At 36.8% G+C, this 16,040-nt stretch overlaps 1 protein-coding gene across 1 annotated transcript in view; it reads right to left on the reverse strand.

The window, feature by feature from the left end:
- PXDN (peroxidasin homolog (Drosophila)) overlaps positions 1 to 16,040 on the reverse strand; it is a 35,064-nt gene that overhangs the window by 4,707 nt on the left and 14,317 nt on the right. The window contains exons 10-13 of the mRNA XM_010138193.1: positions 11,687 to 13,190; positions 10,730 to 10,864; positions 8,152 to 8,360; positions 429 to 549 (exon numbers count right to left, since the gene is read on the reverse strand). Coding sequence (XP_010136495.1) covers positions 429 to 549; positions 8,152 to 8,360; positions 10,730 to 10,864; positions 11,687 to 13,190 — 1,969 coding nt within the window. The remainder of the gene's footprint in view (positions 1 to 428; positions 550 to 8,151; positions 8,361 to 10,729; positions 10,865 to 11,686; positions 13,191 to 16,040) is intronic.

The following is a 16,040-nucleotide window of genomic DNA, read 5'->3' on the forward strand; positions in this document are numbered from 1 at the left end:
CTCTGAGTATTTTGGTACTAGAATCAATCCCTTCCATTATCAAAAATATTTATGCTAGTGTTATCAACACATCCTCCTATTTCTACAGGAGGAACTAGCAGGTCCAAGGAGGAAAGGAAGCAATTTAGCTTGGTTGCTGCAAGTGCAGTAAGAATGCGGGATTCCAAATCCCCCAATTTATGCTTTATTACAGAGTCTTTTCATGAAAAGCACAGAAAGAACAAAAAAGCACTATACTGTGTCACTCATAAAAGGACTTAAAAAAAAAAAAACCTTGAAAAAAAAGTGGGTTACTGTTAGCAGATGTGCAGAAGTGTCAGAAGGAAATACATCAATAATAAACTAAAGACAGCAGACACTGGAAAAAAATTTAATTCGATTTTGGAAACAAATGTTTTTTCATACTTCTGCTGAAAAAGAAAACTCACCTTACTGTTTTGGACATTTTCACTTTCTTCATTGGCTTATCCTCCTGAAAGCTGTAATCAAGAGAACGTCTTCCCCGAAAGTGATATGAAAAAGCATTAAACTGTCCTCTAGTTCTACAGTCTGAAATTAGACAAGAAATTACACGTTATAAACTACAGTATAATTCAGCAGTTACAATATTAATATGGTTTTACAGGGTTTTCTGAATTGTCAAAGGCAATTCATACGTTCCATCTGAAATCAGTTTGATGGCAGCTGAATAGGTCTTGGACAACATTTAAGCCAGCTGGATGCAGAGAATTTGAGTATTCACAGACCAGCTTTCTGGTAGTGAAACAAAGGAATAAAAATTATTTTCACAAATATATTGGTGATATTTAACTATTCTTTTAACTTCTGAAATTTCCACTGTCTTGGCTTTTAATTATTTTCTGCTTTTGTAATGTGGTAGTTTCATATGGAGGAAAACAATGACAGAAAAAAACAGCCTGTTGCTTCTTCATCTATTCCAGGCTGGGTTTGGTGTTTTTTTGGTGTGAGTTTGTTTGTTTGTTTGTTTTGGGGAGAGGGGGCATCTGAAAGATAATCTGTAATTAAATCCTGGAGAACATTTGCAGACACACTTTACTGGTTTACCATTTCCAAATCTGACGGATTTAAAGGTATCACCAGTTACTTAGGCCCTAAGACACTTTCAACCGCTATGTGAAAATCTCATAACCATGACGGAAATCTTCTCCTAAGATGCTAAGAGGATGTCTTCACAGGATGAATTATGTCTTTCTTTCAGAGACAGTATTTGGAAGGAGTCCCATTTAAAAAACAGAAAAGGAAAACAAAACAAAACTGGAACAGCACTTTGGAGAGGAGACAATGAGAAAACAGATTTTTTTTTCATTTCTGTTCACAGAAGCTTTAAAATAAAAAGTTATAATCAACCAAGCTGCAGCATGGTCAATTGTTAGAAGCAGAGTCTGCTAAGAAAACAGAAGGGAAAGCTGAAATACAGAATCCCATGGATATACCCCAGCTAAGTCTGGTATTAGCAGAATAAGCCCTGAAAGCAACTGATCGGGGGGAAAAGTCATTTTCCTTGATGTTTCTCTTAACTTGCACCAGAACAAATTTATTCAGAAAGTCAATACATTATATGAAGCATTTTTCCCTGAAATTTAGCAGTAGCTAGATCGAACATCTAAAGTATGAACACAAATTATTGCACAGGTTTCAAGTCAAAAAAAGAGCCTCAAAACATCCTCGAACAGAGCAACTTGAGGAAAAAAATGTAAAGTTGTTCTGTGATTATACAAAAATAAGTATCTTGGATGACTTTAAATTGTATTTTATTTAATTATATTTTCCCTGTTAGGAAAAACTTAGCATGTCCATGACTTAATATCAATTAAGACATAAAAAAAGATGAGATGACCTATTGATTTTTCAGTTCAAAACAATACCTAAAGATCACTCTTGAACACAATTTATCCACAATTCTCCTTCGCTTTTCTTTCCTTGCAGCTTGTCCAACTCCTGAGTAAATTTATTACCTTCCTTCTATAATAACGGAGTCACCAAAGAACTAGATGATATTTACTGCCGTAATATTGTTCATTCTTCTTGTGTGTTCTGATGTTTCTCACACAATCTTCTTGCTGTCCAGTCAGAAACTAAGCACTGTCAGATGGGAACAGACGGCTGTGTCTGTAAGATGCCTGGCATGAAGGCAGTTTTGATCACCCTTAGACACTTCTATATTTAGTATGGTGAGAAAAGGGGTCATACTCTGAAGGGCCACTGGAGAAAGAACTAGTTTTGGTTGGAGGAATGTTTTTCTTAAAGCAATCTGTTGCTTAAAGTTTTCCTGAGTATCATAAACATTTTAGTTTCTCTTGGAAGCAATTTGTGAAAGGTTTCTGCTGTCTTAATTTGTTTAGTAACTGGTAAGGTCATCTCGCATAATACAGGTTTTTTGTACAATAACACAATGGCCCATTGTTTTTTCATTCCTAGGTTGGTTTTTAAAAACAAAGGTCTGAAATCCTGGGAAGATTTTATCACCTCAGACTGGACTCGTAAATATGAGAACCATATCACAGAATCATTTTGGTTGGAAGAGAGCTTCAAGATCATCACGTAAATATTAACCCAGCACTGCCAGGTCACCTGTAAGCCACGTCCCCAAGCTCCACTTCTCTATGTCTTTTAAATACCTCCAGGGATGGTGAATCCACAGCTTCCCTGGGCAGCCTGTTCCGATGCTTTCTTCAGTGCAAACCCTCTCTGTAAGGAAAATTTTCCCTATACTCAGTCTAAACCTCCCCTGGTGCAACCTGAGGCCATTTCCTCTCATCCTATCACTTGCAGATCAACCCCCAACCTCGCCACAACCTCCTTTCAGGTAGTTGTAGAGTCTTCCCCGAGCCTCCTTTCACCAGGATAAACACATCCAGTTCCCTCAGCTCCTCATAGGTCTTGTGCTTTAGATCTTTCACCAGCTTCATTCTCTGGACATGCTCCAGCACCTCAACATCATTCTTGTTCAGAAGCAGTTTCCTACCTAAAACTTCCCCGACTTTGCTATACCCAGTGCAATTAATCTTCTGCACAAAAGCTGAATGTTTAAAAGCAACCTAATAACTCTTTTACTCTACAGACAATGTTTTGTTCCAGAAGCTAGGCAATGTTACTCTGCAAGTGTCAAGATTATCCGTTTCTATAGGGAAGCCACGATCACATCTTCAGAAAATCCCATTTCACACAAGGTTCTAAAAATGCACCTGTAATGTAAATTGGATAGAAAAAACCCTGACATTTAGAAGTACTGAGCACTTTTTAAATCTCTCTCAAAATCTGTTTCAAGGAGAATTAATCTAACAGAAGATCAAACCAAAACAATTTGAGAGACTAAGAGAATGTGAAACAAAGCACATATACTGTAACTATTGCTTCTAATTGACCATACTTCAGTTTTCTGAGATTTATTGTAGTGAATTAAGTTGCTGTTACCGTAAGTTTTATGTACCTAAGAAGAACAAGTAAGTTGTATGTAACTAAGAGAAGTAAAAGGGAGGGGAAACACTGAAAATGGCTGAAATGTCAAAAGATTTTTCTTTTTGAGCAGATGTTTTCACAAAGCAACTACTTAAAAATCACAGAACCCCAAAATAAGCCCTAACTCAAAATAGTTGGTTTTGTTATTGACATCCCTTCATGTTACATGCACCTCTTCATTTCTTCTGTTAAGTAAGACTTTCTAACAAATGATAAATTAAATAGCTGCAAAAAAAGTAATACATTGGTCTAAAATCCAACAGTAATCTGCTCAGGTTGGAACAGACGCATTTTACATAAACATTATTTAAGCATCTGGACAAAAATAATGGTACAGATGGTAGAAGATACAGTGACAACCCAGTCATCTCCCGGCTGATATACTGGGGAATTTGAATAGTGAAGATATTCTCTGTAGTTGACCTTGAAGCTCACAGACTGATGCTACTAAAACTGGAAGACTCAGACATCACTGGGAAAACAAATACCCAGGTAATTTACAGAACATCAGTATATAAATTCTTAACATATGGCTAATGATAGCCAAAGGCATTTTAAAAACATATGTCTTTGTGACCTGAATACGTTTTGGACGGCCTGCAGGAAGATAAATGTGAACCATTAGGTTCCTGACACCAAACCAAAGCAACTCCAACTACCCAGCAGAAAAATTAGCCAGGCCTAGTTAGAAAGTTTTGCAGATCGAAACAATGCATCTTTTGGAATATATATACGAAGATTGGTAAGAAAAAAAATAAATTTCAGACAGACTGAAAATCACAGAAATTTGGAAAGTTGAAAAGTAAGTAAGAACTGACCTGCCCATTAGACTGTGAAAGTACCAGTCTCTTAGAAAGGTAGTAACAGCCCACAGGGAAGAACAAAATCCTCCAACTGCCTAGTTTTGCAGAAATCACCAAGACACCTCCATAAGGACACTTTCCTACCCGTGTTTCCTTTACACTCAATAGACATTGACACGGAAAGATACTGCAGCCTGAATTGTCCTCTAGAGGCATCTCTTTCTCTGCTGCCTGCAGTGGGACTTCGACAGGCTGGGATTAGATTTGGGCACTCATTCAGGTGTTTGGCTTTAAACACAACAAACAAACAACAGCCTATTGCTTCCCTGTAGCTTTTCACTAGGGGTGGAAACTAGTGGAATGAGACCCTTGTAGCAAAGACAAAGCAATGTCATAGATTGTCCCCTTATTTTAAATTTATGTATTAGAACTGTATTTTACTGATCATGGATACCTGAAAAAGATAAAAGATTCTTGGTTTGGATGAGCTACAGATAAAAATCCCAATTCTCTCAATACAATTTTTAATTATACAGAAATGCTGGACTATATTATATGTACTTCTATTCAAAGAAAAAAAAGGATGAAATGCTTAAAATTGCAGACCATGGAACTTCAGAATAGTTAGCCTGGCATAGTCTGAATTGTTATCAAGCTAATACACAAGGTCTTTAAATGTAAATTAAAATTTAAAAAGATAAATCTGAATGTAGAAAGCATTGCTAAGTGAGAACCAGTTAAGAAAAAACATCTTCCTAAGTCAATTTACACTTATGAGGATGACTTGCATCTTGTCTGAATCACTTCCTTCTGGGTCATTGTTTGACATAAAACAAAAGGCTAAAGAAAGTTTTCATTTTGATTTACAAAAGAAAAAGAAGTGTGAAACTTCTAAAGACTCACAATGAAAAACATTTCAAATGTACACATCTGGAGAAAAACCACGTTTCCATTTGAGCCAGCATGTCTTTGCACCTAATTTCTAGTCTTTTTTTTCACTTAATTCATGTCACACAAGTATTTAGCATAACCATAACAGTATGCTTCTATTTGAGGGAAGAGAGCTTCATAATCTCTGTGCTTTGTGTTCAGATCTGTGATACAAAGTCAGTAAGAATAATCATGGAAGCATACACTGAGTACTTTAAAAAACAGTCTTTTTTGCACTAGAGAGACTGAAAAAAAGCACCAGAAGTTTCATTTGGAAAATCTGAACCTTGGATGCTCTTTGCTCAAATAAAGAGCTGCAGTAAACCTGCAGTAACTCCTCACCATCTCTGACAAGATAAAGAAAGATAGGAAGGAAACCAGAAGCAAAACTTTTATACCTCAGTAGAACCCATTCTTTTCCCCACCATAAACAAGTAACTCTGTTGTATGATTCCTTAATTGTAATCTAAAGGTAATCTAGTATTGTTACTATAAAAAGGAATAACGCTTTGCTTTATAAGAAATAAATACTATCTTTACTCAAGGAATCTAAAAAATAGAGGGCTTGTAACTAAGATTTTTTCCTATTCTTCATATGGAAAAGTATTTTGACTTGAACAAACAGGAAGGATAACAAAAACAGATGTGTTTTTTAACCAAGCTAAAACAGCTGAACATGAGTCACTTATTAAACATACATAAAGTGCAATGAACAGTATTCTGTATTCTAAATTTTAAATTATTTTATAATTAAGTTTATCATAATCAGAAGCATTTCAAATGTGGAGAATTTTTTTTCTTGTAAATAACAATGATAAATTGAAAGACAAAATCCTAGAATGTATCCAACTTAAAGTATATTCTGTTCCTGTATGTACGCTGCGTAGTCCCCCCACCTCATAGTAGTGGTGATTCCCTAGTGTCACAGAACGAAAGAAATATTTTAATTTCTTAAACCTGGATTCCCCACAAAAAAGCGTCACACCCATTTATTCATGCAAGAAAGAAGCTCAAGGCACACATACTTCGTTTTTTCTTCATTAACCTCTGCACAGACTTCAAAAGAGTTCAGAAGGAGAGGATACAGTTGGGGAATTTTTTAAAGAACATTAGTTATTTAACCTTTCTTTTGCTTGGCAGTTGTCTAGCTGTACTACATCCAGTAGTACTCTCTGGTAGTAACATTCTTCAATGAAAATACAAGCTAGGCTCTTGAATGGCTGAACACTCCAAAGACTTTCCAAAGATAACATCTACTCTAGAAGGCTCAGTGATAACATAACATTTAGGGAATCAGCACATAATTTCTCAGAAGAGCTTTAGAGTTTTTCAATCTAATTAATGCATTTGAGTAACTGTCAGGCAAGCCTCATGAACCATGGCAAAGTGAACTTATCCTGAACTGGCAGAATATGATTTATTTGCTTATGGTAAAGCATTTGAAGAGTGATAACTGGTTTTCTCTCAATGCTTCTGGCATATGTCAGGGTTATTTTGAAGAGATTCTGGAAGACTTTGCATTATAATTACAACGTGTCAACCATATCTAGAGTTCTATAAGTTATTATAATCTATTCGGGAATAGCAAACCTGGCAAATACTGTTTAAAAAAATCTGAATGATCAAAAAAAAAAGGTAAAAGTTAGAGTAAGACCTGAATGAAATGATATTTGGGGAAAATTGTACAAGATTTTATTTGAATTGGAAATATTTATTTCTCCTAGTCTCACAGAGATAACTGTCATTTTGAACCAAGTTTTCCAAGGAAGAATTTTCTCAGTGATTTATTATTTCAAGAATTGTTTACCGGACAAGACAATACAGCAATCAGTTTAAAAGCTAAACTGTGCATTATATTTGCATATTAAATCTCCATCTACTTTTAAAATTTTTAATGTTACCTCAATTTGTTCTCATGGTAAAGTCACACTGGTCCTCATAATTTATTTTATCTGTACCCCGTTGAAGGGACATCCTCCATCTCTTTACCATTTAGCTCCTGCCCTAAATTCTGAGCTATATCACCAAAGGATTCTCTGTCATCATGGACAATTATATCTTACTAAAAGAGATAAATGGACACTAGTGGCAGAGTGTGAACTCTCTCAGAATACAATCCACTGGTTCTTTATTCATGCATATCTTTTGACAAAACATTGAATAACCTACTCAGCAGTACTAAACTCAACAGAATCTGCAGTAGAATAGATTAAGAATTTAGATCTGGATACCTTTCATCAGCAATTCTGCAAGATACTGGTAAGAAAGCTAGGTTCTTACTAGGTATAAATATGAATCATCAACTAATAATATTGTTACCCTGTCTAATAAGAGCAAGTTTTTTCCAGTAAATAATTCGTTTGACAGCAGTTTCTAGGTAATTGGAGTTCCACAGAGAAGTTCCCAAAATTCCTCAAAATATTTTTTGAGGCAGGGCATGTAATTTGAATTTTGTCAAAAGAAAACTGATAACAACACTGTCAAGGGGATCTAAATAAACAGAGGTCATTGTCCCCTAAAGTATTTTGTTGTTGATGCTACTGCACATCATTCTGCAAATCTGTGTGATCCAGAAGATTCTTGTGGGAAGGGATCTTCTGACACAGATGCAGTGAAGTCTGGTGTGGTGAAGACTAAAACAAAGCTATGCAGGAAATCTGCGTAAGAGATAGAAGCTAGCATACATGCTACCAAGCAACACAGGATTCTCAGTGTCCTGTGTTTCATGCAGTTAAACAAATCTTGTTTCTGGAGAAAAAAAGAAGTCTATTTCTGAAGAAAACCAAATCAATCCACTGCCTGAACTTTTGGAGATGGCAAGGAACAAGAATATCTACCCACAAAAGGAATAAAACAGGAAAACAGAGTATCTTCTTAAAATAAGATGAACAGACACTAAACAAAACACACCTGCACACATATACACCTGTATACAGACCTTCACAGCAATCTTGCCACATCCTGAGGTCCACTTTAGGAATATCTTCACAGCTACTATATCCATGTGGGAATTCAGCCACCTTAAAGACGTCATGTTGTACCCTGGTTATGTTGTCACCATTGTCACACAAAACTCTGGCAAGAGATGTCTGCTTGATCTGAGTGAGCTGAGCAGGAGTGAACACACCTGGGTTCTCATACCATAACCTGTAATCTCACAGAAAAGACAAGTTTGCTAGTGAAAAACCCAAGCCACACCAGTTTCTAGAGATATTGCAATACTGTATTCAGAATGAAATTAATTATTCCATAACTCCTGTTTTCAACTTTACATTGTAGCTGACGGATGAATGATCCACATGCCAAGGTGTAAGCGATTGGTGTCACTTTAGCCCTACTTGGTGTCATGCTGACACTCTGGAAGGCCCAAAGTCTTCAACAAATGCTTCAATTTCTCTTCTAGTCCCATTTCAATGTCTTGGATATCTTTAGACATCTAAAATGGCTCTAGACTACCAAGTTACAGGTTCTTTTAAGGTAGAGGCTTGAATTACCAGAGATTTCTTTCTCCAGGAAACTTTCTCATGAGTATGAAAAAAGTTTGATAGAATTGCTGAGATTAGAAGAATGGTTAATCTACACCTAGTTTGTGACCAAGGTAAGTGAGATTGTTTAATTTACTAAAGAAATTTTTCTTCTGTAAAACTAGTTTAATTTCTATACTAATTCAGGGCCTAATTAATATCTGCTCTACTACATTCAAGGAGGAAGCACTGTGGTTTTGAATAATTTATTTTTCTTACATCAATAGACATATATGTTATCAATAGAAAATATTAATAATTCATTACTATGAAAGGCAATCCAGCCCTTGAGGGGAAAAAAACCCCAAAACACCAAATCCACAACATTTTAAGTCACTCTCCAGGATTTTAAAACATTTTACAGTATTCTGACATCTAAGAGTTGCTCACAGTAATATTGTTTACAACTCACAGAACCGTAAAGTTATAGTTTTATATCGATACTTTTTTCCAACTATTTTGGCCAAAAATAAGGAGGCTCTTTAAACTTTATGAAAAATCAGACATAATTTTACACTAAACTTAGAAGATTGGTCTAGAAATTTCATTTTATCTACTTATTGTATCATTTTCATATGGGACTGGACAGTGGCCAGTGAATTTGCCAGTCCTGGGATCAGAAAAACAAATTTGGAAATTTCCATCTTGACGTGAAGTTAGACTACCTACAAACAGCACTCCTTCCGCCTGCACAGGCACATTTGCTTTGCGTGGTGCTGGCAGCTTTGATTCTCTAAAGGCTTTACAAAGAAGTGAGAATTGCTTTCTTTATGTCTAATAATATTTTACTATTTGCTGGCACGTTGCTTCTGTATTCTTTGGACAGCAGAATCCCATTTTCTAAATATTCAATGTTTTCCTATAGTTTCTAAATGTTGTTTCAGAAAAAAAAAAGAAAGAAAAAGCTTTTGCTGGAAAAATTCAGTTACACACAAAAAAGCACTATCATTATCCTGTTGTGATACAAATAAGCACTTGTCACCAGCAATCTGGAGCTCACACTGCATATATTCCTCTTTTTACTCCCTCTGCCTCCAGCCATTACAGTTGTGTTTCACGGCTTTATTTTTTAACAGATTTTATATAAGGAAGTTGTTTGTAAAAACAAGCATACAAAAAGGCTTGTGCTATTGACTAAAGAAATAAAAAGTTTTATACTATCTTAACCAGCCATTTTATAATTGACATAATTATATTTTATAATTATTATTTACCCCCATATATTAGATAAAGCAAATAACATTAGAGAAAGTGAATCAAATCTAATTTCCTAATTCTTCCTCTACTTCCCTTTCATTAGGTTGGGACTAATCAGCATATGTCTTTCTATCCTCATGCCACACAAAAAGCAGGATTCTAGGTCACAAATTTTGTTGTTTCAGATTTCAAATGAATGTGATGAAAGTATGCAAAGGAGATCTGGCTGCTGCAACAACAGCAACGACTATTTTCTAATTTTGGAAACTGTATTTAAGAACAAACACCAAATTGTGTTCTTTGTTGTAACCTGTCTCTTTTCAACACTCTTTTTGGTGCACAGACTGCTTGTATTGAAAGATGTATAGGGGTTATATACACAGAGTCACACTTTTCCAACCTATGCTTAAGTAACAGAGATGGTGAAAGTGTCTCAACCACCACAATTCCTTTCGCAATAAAATAATTAAATAACAATGAAAGGAGATGAGTAACAACCAGTTTTCAGAAAGGTAAGTGACTTGAATAACTGCTAGAAGGAAACTCAGCATGTGTTGTTTGTGGTGGTTTTCGGAGGTCAGTATGACATATTTGACATAAAAAGTAACAGATTAAAAAATAAATTAATCAGAGTCTCTAACTACATTTTAAACGTGCATTCTTCATCTTTTCAATGATATATTAAAATCATAAATGAAAACAAAATGCACTTTGAATTGGAAACAAGACATTGCATCTGTAATTAAGCATCCCCAATTTAAAACTAATTTTGATTTCCATGGTGTTTCAGTTTACCTGTCTCCATCTCGAATACGCCTAAACTGTGTGCTTAACAGACACATCAAAGTTGGTCCCAGTCGGCTCCCAGGAACTAAGTCTTCTACCATTAGAGCAGGAAATAGGTCTATGTTCAGTGGGGACCCATACAACCTATACATAGAAAACCACAAATATTTAATATCAAATATTTTACATCTGTAAAGTAACAAGTAAGTGTTAAAACTAAGGGTAAGAGATATGAACAAATCACAGTGAAAATGACAATGATAGTGCTACATCATTTGTGAACAACCTGTAGGTGCGTATGCAAGAAATCCTGCAATGCAGGTTGTACATATGAGTATCACCAAGGGTGTCTGCCAGTGGGTCTACACCACAATTTCCTTTCTCCTAGTATTTTTCTTCTGATTTCTTGGAACTGTTTCTTTTTCAATAGATTCTCTTTCCTGCCCCTCTGAACGCTTTTTCTTTTACCTGAAACTAATAGCTGAGACTAATTCTCTGATTTTGTGTAGATAAGCTAGGGAGCGCAAGCAGCTGAAGACTTATTTTCAAACACTAAAGCTCTAGAAACAGATTTCTGGTAGCGAAAGATGTCAACATGAATATGCAGTGATTCCCATTTGTTTTAGCATATCGAATGGATGGAATTGAACATGTAAATACTTGCATGAGACTTACATTAAAATAACATACATATTTAACAGCGTTTATAAAACTAGGCATTTCAAATTAATAATTTCATGAACACATACAGTATATATTAACTTCTTATTGTTCACAGAGATGTAGTAGAGAAATTAACTTGCATGTGAGAATTTTCCACACCTGTTTCCTCGTACAGATGGACGTTTCTTAAAAAATACCTTTACCCTTTCCTAAAGAAATACTTTCTTCTAGATAAAGACATTTAGCTACTAATTTTGCATGCACATTTAGATAAGTGATTGTTTTTCTTCACCTCAGGCTCACCTGCTAAGTTTATCCCTGATTTCAGGATTCTTAATTTCATTTTTCAGATCTTCAAAAGTCTGAGCTGAAGAAAGATTACAGTAAACTCTAAAATCATGGTAGGGAGGAATTCCATGATCTCTGCCTCTCTGAATATTCATAGCTGCCAGATCTAAAGCCACAGTACGTGCCATGGAGAAGAGTCTTTCTGTTAATTCTGTATTGAGTAATTGTGATGAGACACGCATCTTACCAGCGACACCAAACAATCCCCTTAGAAGCGGATCAATGCCTCCTTCATTTACAATCCGAAATGGAGAGAAGAATGCCTTATGAAGAGGTAGATGGCCTTGTGGAATAGGTTCAAAGTTTTCATCCAGTCGATACAGAAAAGGATTAATGAGTGTGTGACCAAACCTAAAAGCGGCAGTTGCAAACTCATTAGTTATGCCAGAATTAACACTGGGATCATAACCCTTATATTCGCCAAGCATCTTCATGCCTACCTCTCCAAAGATCTTAGGTAGCCAGTGGCTAAATGTTATGTGTTGCATTTCTGCACCAACAATTTTGCGTGTTTCATGATATATTGTGTCTCCATCCCAGTGTGGATTGAGTTTCAGTAGCTCTGTGGCAATTCTGTTGTGTTCTCTAAACCACAATGTGTGGATGCTGGTAAGACCCAGCTGTTCATTAGAACGTTGATCACCAGCTAAAAAGCAGGGAATTGGGCTCTCGTTTTCATCTCTCATACATTCTGTTGGTGGGCCAGTAGCGAACGGCAGAAGGGGCTTGCCAGATCTTTGTACGATGCCCTGTCTCAGAAGACCCCTTTGACTCGCCAAGTCTCTGATTTCTAGTGCTTCATGGTCTGAACTGCCATACACATTGGATGCATCAATGTATGAAGTCAGCTGATTGATCTGTTCTCGTGGGTACACAGAATTCATCAGGAGAGATGTCATGCCACTTCCACAAACTGGACTGGAGCGTACGAAAAACATGCAGCGTGCACCATTTCGAACTCTGGGATCATTTGGTGGTATCATGATTGAAAAGCACGGAGGATCATTTGTACAGACTGAACTGCAGTGCTGACCATCTGAAAATCTGGCCTCACTTAGGGCAGCCACAGTGAGGTCAAGGTCGTGGTCAAGAAACTGACCCCACTGCATGAGCATGTGAGTGTACTGATCATCAGGAGTTATTGTTTCCGTTCCGATCAGAGTAGTTGAAACCAAGCGAGGCATTGGGAGTGCGTAGCCATTAGAGAGCCTCTTGGGTTCAATTCCCCGAGGCAAATTAAATCCATTTTCATAGACTGACTTTAACAGACGTTCGAAGGCTGTCAGAGAAGCTCCCCACATGGGATGCTGAAGGTTGTTGCATGTTCCATCGTGTGTCCTGTACTTCTGGTGGAAGCACATATCTGAGCAGTTGTTCACACGTCGATGGGCTGTACAGCCGGAGAGATTAGCTATCAGACTCAAGTACTGTGGGGATACAAGGTCATTATAGTGATAACCTGAAACCAGAAGAGAGAGAAGAATCAAAGACTTCATAGACTCATAATCACCATAGATCATGAATTTATTTGAAATGTTATTTTATTATATTACGCTTCCTGCCAGACTAGATATCCCTTGTTTAAAAAGAACAATAATAATCACATATGTATATTAGATATTAGGTCATTTGAGCAACAATTACTATTAGGACAGGAGGGAACTTCATAAAATGCCAGTTCAAGTAAAGCGTTACAAAATGTGCACAAAAGCAGCACATGAGTGACTTCGTCACTTAAGAAAGCAGTTATTTTCAGAAATAAAAGCCTCAAATTGAGACAAATAGGACATTTTCCCTGTGTTAGTAAAATAATTTTAAAAACCGTCAGTAACACTTAAATGGATTTTAAGACTTTATTTTTTGAGACTTAATAATTCACTCAACATTACTATTTTGTTTTGCTTTATTACAGCAAAAGTTGCAGAATTTTAAGAAAAAAATTCAACAAAACCCATGAAAGAAAATAACCACAGGCACTATAGCTAAACAGAGGAGTGATCTCTAGGACAAGTGGTGTGGAGTAACTTCCAGTGACATTTCCCAGAACTAGTTTCTAAAGAAAACTGGTGTTTGCATAACACTTGGCAGAGGTTTCCTCTGCAATCCACACCATTCACCTTCGGGACTACAACTTCTTAGTGCTTTTCTGTATTTTTTCTCAGTTCATAGAAAAAATATATATACAAAATATATACTGCAATTGATTAGTATTATGTTTTTATAACTTCAAACTAAAGCTATATGTTGCATGATGTCTGCTGTGGTATGACAGCAGGTAGAAGAACTGAAGACCATAAGGCCTCCTAGTACAGTGCTGGGTGGCTGTAAACAGCAGAACAGTCAGGTGACACCTTGTCCATGGTGCCTATTAGGAGTTATTCTACAAATTATTTTTCTTAGAAATATTTGAGCTTCATTTCCGGAAAAAACATTTGGGCTATATCTACATTATCAACTTGCGTAGACCAACAGAAATACGTCTGTAGAGTAAAAATTTTGATGCTGAGAAAGAGATCCCTACTGTATCCATTATGCAATAGTAGCAGGTTTCCTTCAGAAAAGCTCTACCTTGTTCTGGACTGAATGTGGCCCTGGACCACATTTGTCACTTAATTTGAAAAAGAATCCACATTGTCCAAGACCATACCACAACTCACACCAAAGCACAATAAGCAGGGACAACTGCGAGATTCACTTCAAATGGGCCCTGTTGATCCAAAGCATAGCGTGGGTGAGCATAGTTGCAGGATCCAGGAGAGAGTCCAGAAGGTAAAATATTTGGCAGTGTATATGTACTTTTAGCCAATTAGGAACCAGCATATACCACCACAGTTCTTTGTCTGGAAAGCTTGCAGTCAGGAGTAAAACCAAACAAGCAAAATAAAAGCAGAAGGAAAAAAGGAAATGAGTGAGTGTACAGTGGTACCGTGTTCCCACAGGCTCACAGGGTTCACGTTCAAGAATATGACCTGAATGCAGTTTTGCAAGAGGTAGGTACAAGCTAATTGCACACAGCTAGGAAATGTTCCTTTTATTCCTGGACTCAGTCACAGCATTAGTAACCTTCATATACATTCAACACATAAATGTGTGCTAGACACACTGGCTCTCTGCCAATTTCTATAGTGCAGGGCAATGTCAAACAAACCACCTAAAGCCCCTCTTTGCCTTGTAAGGGAGTGGATTGCTCATAGATGCTCAGCTGGGACAGGACCCAGGCTCAGTCAAGGGATCTCAGCCTCCGACTACATGTACTCAAGTCACAGCAAAGACACTAGAGACTCAGTGCTTGCATTAGGCAAAACTAACCTGTTCCTGTAGATATACATGAATTATTTTATGAAATACTCCAGACTAGGAAAAAGAAGAAGAAATCTCAGAGCAAACACAGTAAGTGCCACTGGGTAGCGCAGCAAAATGCACTCTTTGAAGATATTATTAACATATTGTAATATGCTGGCTATTGGGGCAGTTTAATTCTAAAACTACACCCAGAAAACATACCATGTTCACAACACTCCTTTTAAAATGATCTCCATTCATCCTGGAGTTCTTTTCTTATAATCATTATTCATGCAGTCTTTACACAAACATTTCTCTGCTGTTATCCTGTTATTCAACATTTCTGAAATCAAGTTGTGAGCAAAACTTAACTATGACTGTTTTGAGTGGAATGACCTTCACTATCAATTTAAAGTAAAAGGTTCAGTTTCTTTGTTTAGAAGTTCAAGTGTGAGGCAATGTCACATCTGTGGATTAGATTTGTTGGCTTTCTGAGCAGAGTGGAGGCTGTCATAAATGCTAGTCTCAAACCTTTAATTACCCCTCACATTGTAGGCACTAGCTCTGGCTCCACTTTCTAAAAGGCTGGGCACTGAGCATTTCCAGTGTTTAGAAGCTGGCTAACTCATTTCACATAATATTAGCTTTTTTTTTTTTCATATGGCAGGGAATAGGTTTCATAGTGTTACAGAAATATTGGTCCCTTCTAGGACCTCCTACCTAGAGTAAGGTCCTCTGATGCCAGCACCGGATCAACCCAGCCCCTCTCTAGTGGGCCTGAAAACCTCGAAGGACTGAGACTTCACAGCCTTTCTGGGTAATTTGTTCCAGTGCTGCTCTTGGCCCCTGGTGAGAAAGTGCTTCCTCAGTTTCTGCACTTCATCTGAAACTCCTAAGCATCAATTAGTGGGCATTCCCCTTGTTATAGTTTGGCACTGCAAAGGAGAATTTGTTTCCATAGGCTTTTCTTGGGATATTCCAATATTCTACATAAAATAAGTCTCTGCACAAGTTTCTCAACTACTCC

Source organism: Buceros rhinoceros, unplaced genomic scaffold, assembly GCF_000710305.1.
Source record: "Buceros rhinoceros silvestris isolate BGI_N320 unplaced genomic scaffold, ASM71030v1 scaffold24216, whole genome shotgun sequence".
Classification (NCBI taxonomy): domain Eukaryota; kingdom Metazoa; phylum Chordata; class Aves; order Bucerotiformes; family Bucerotidae; genus Buceros; species Buceros rhinoceros.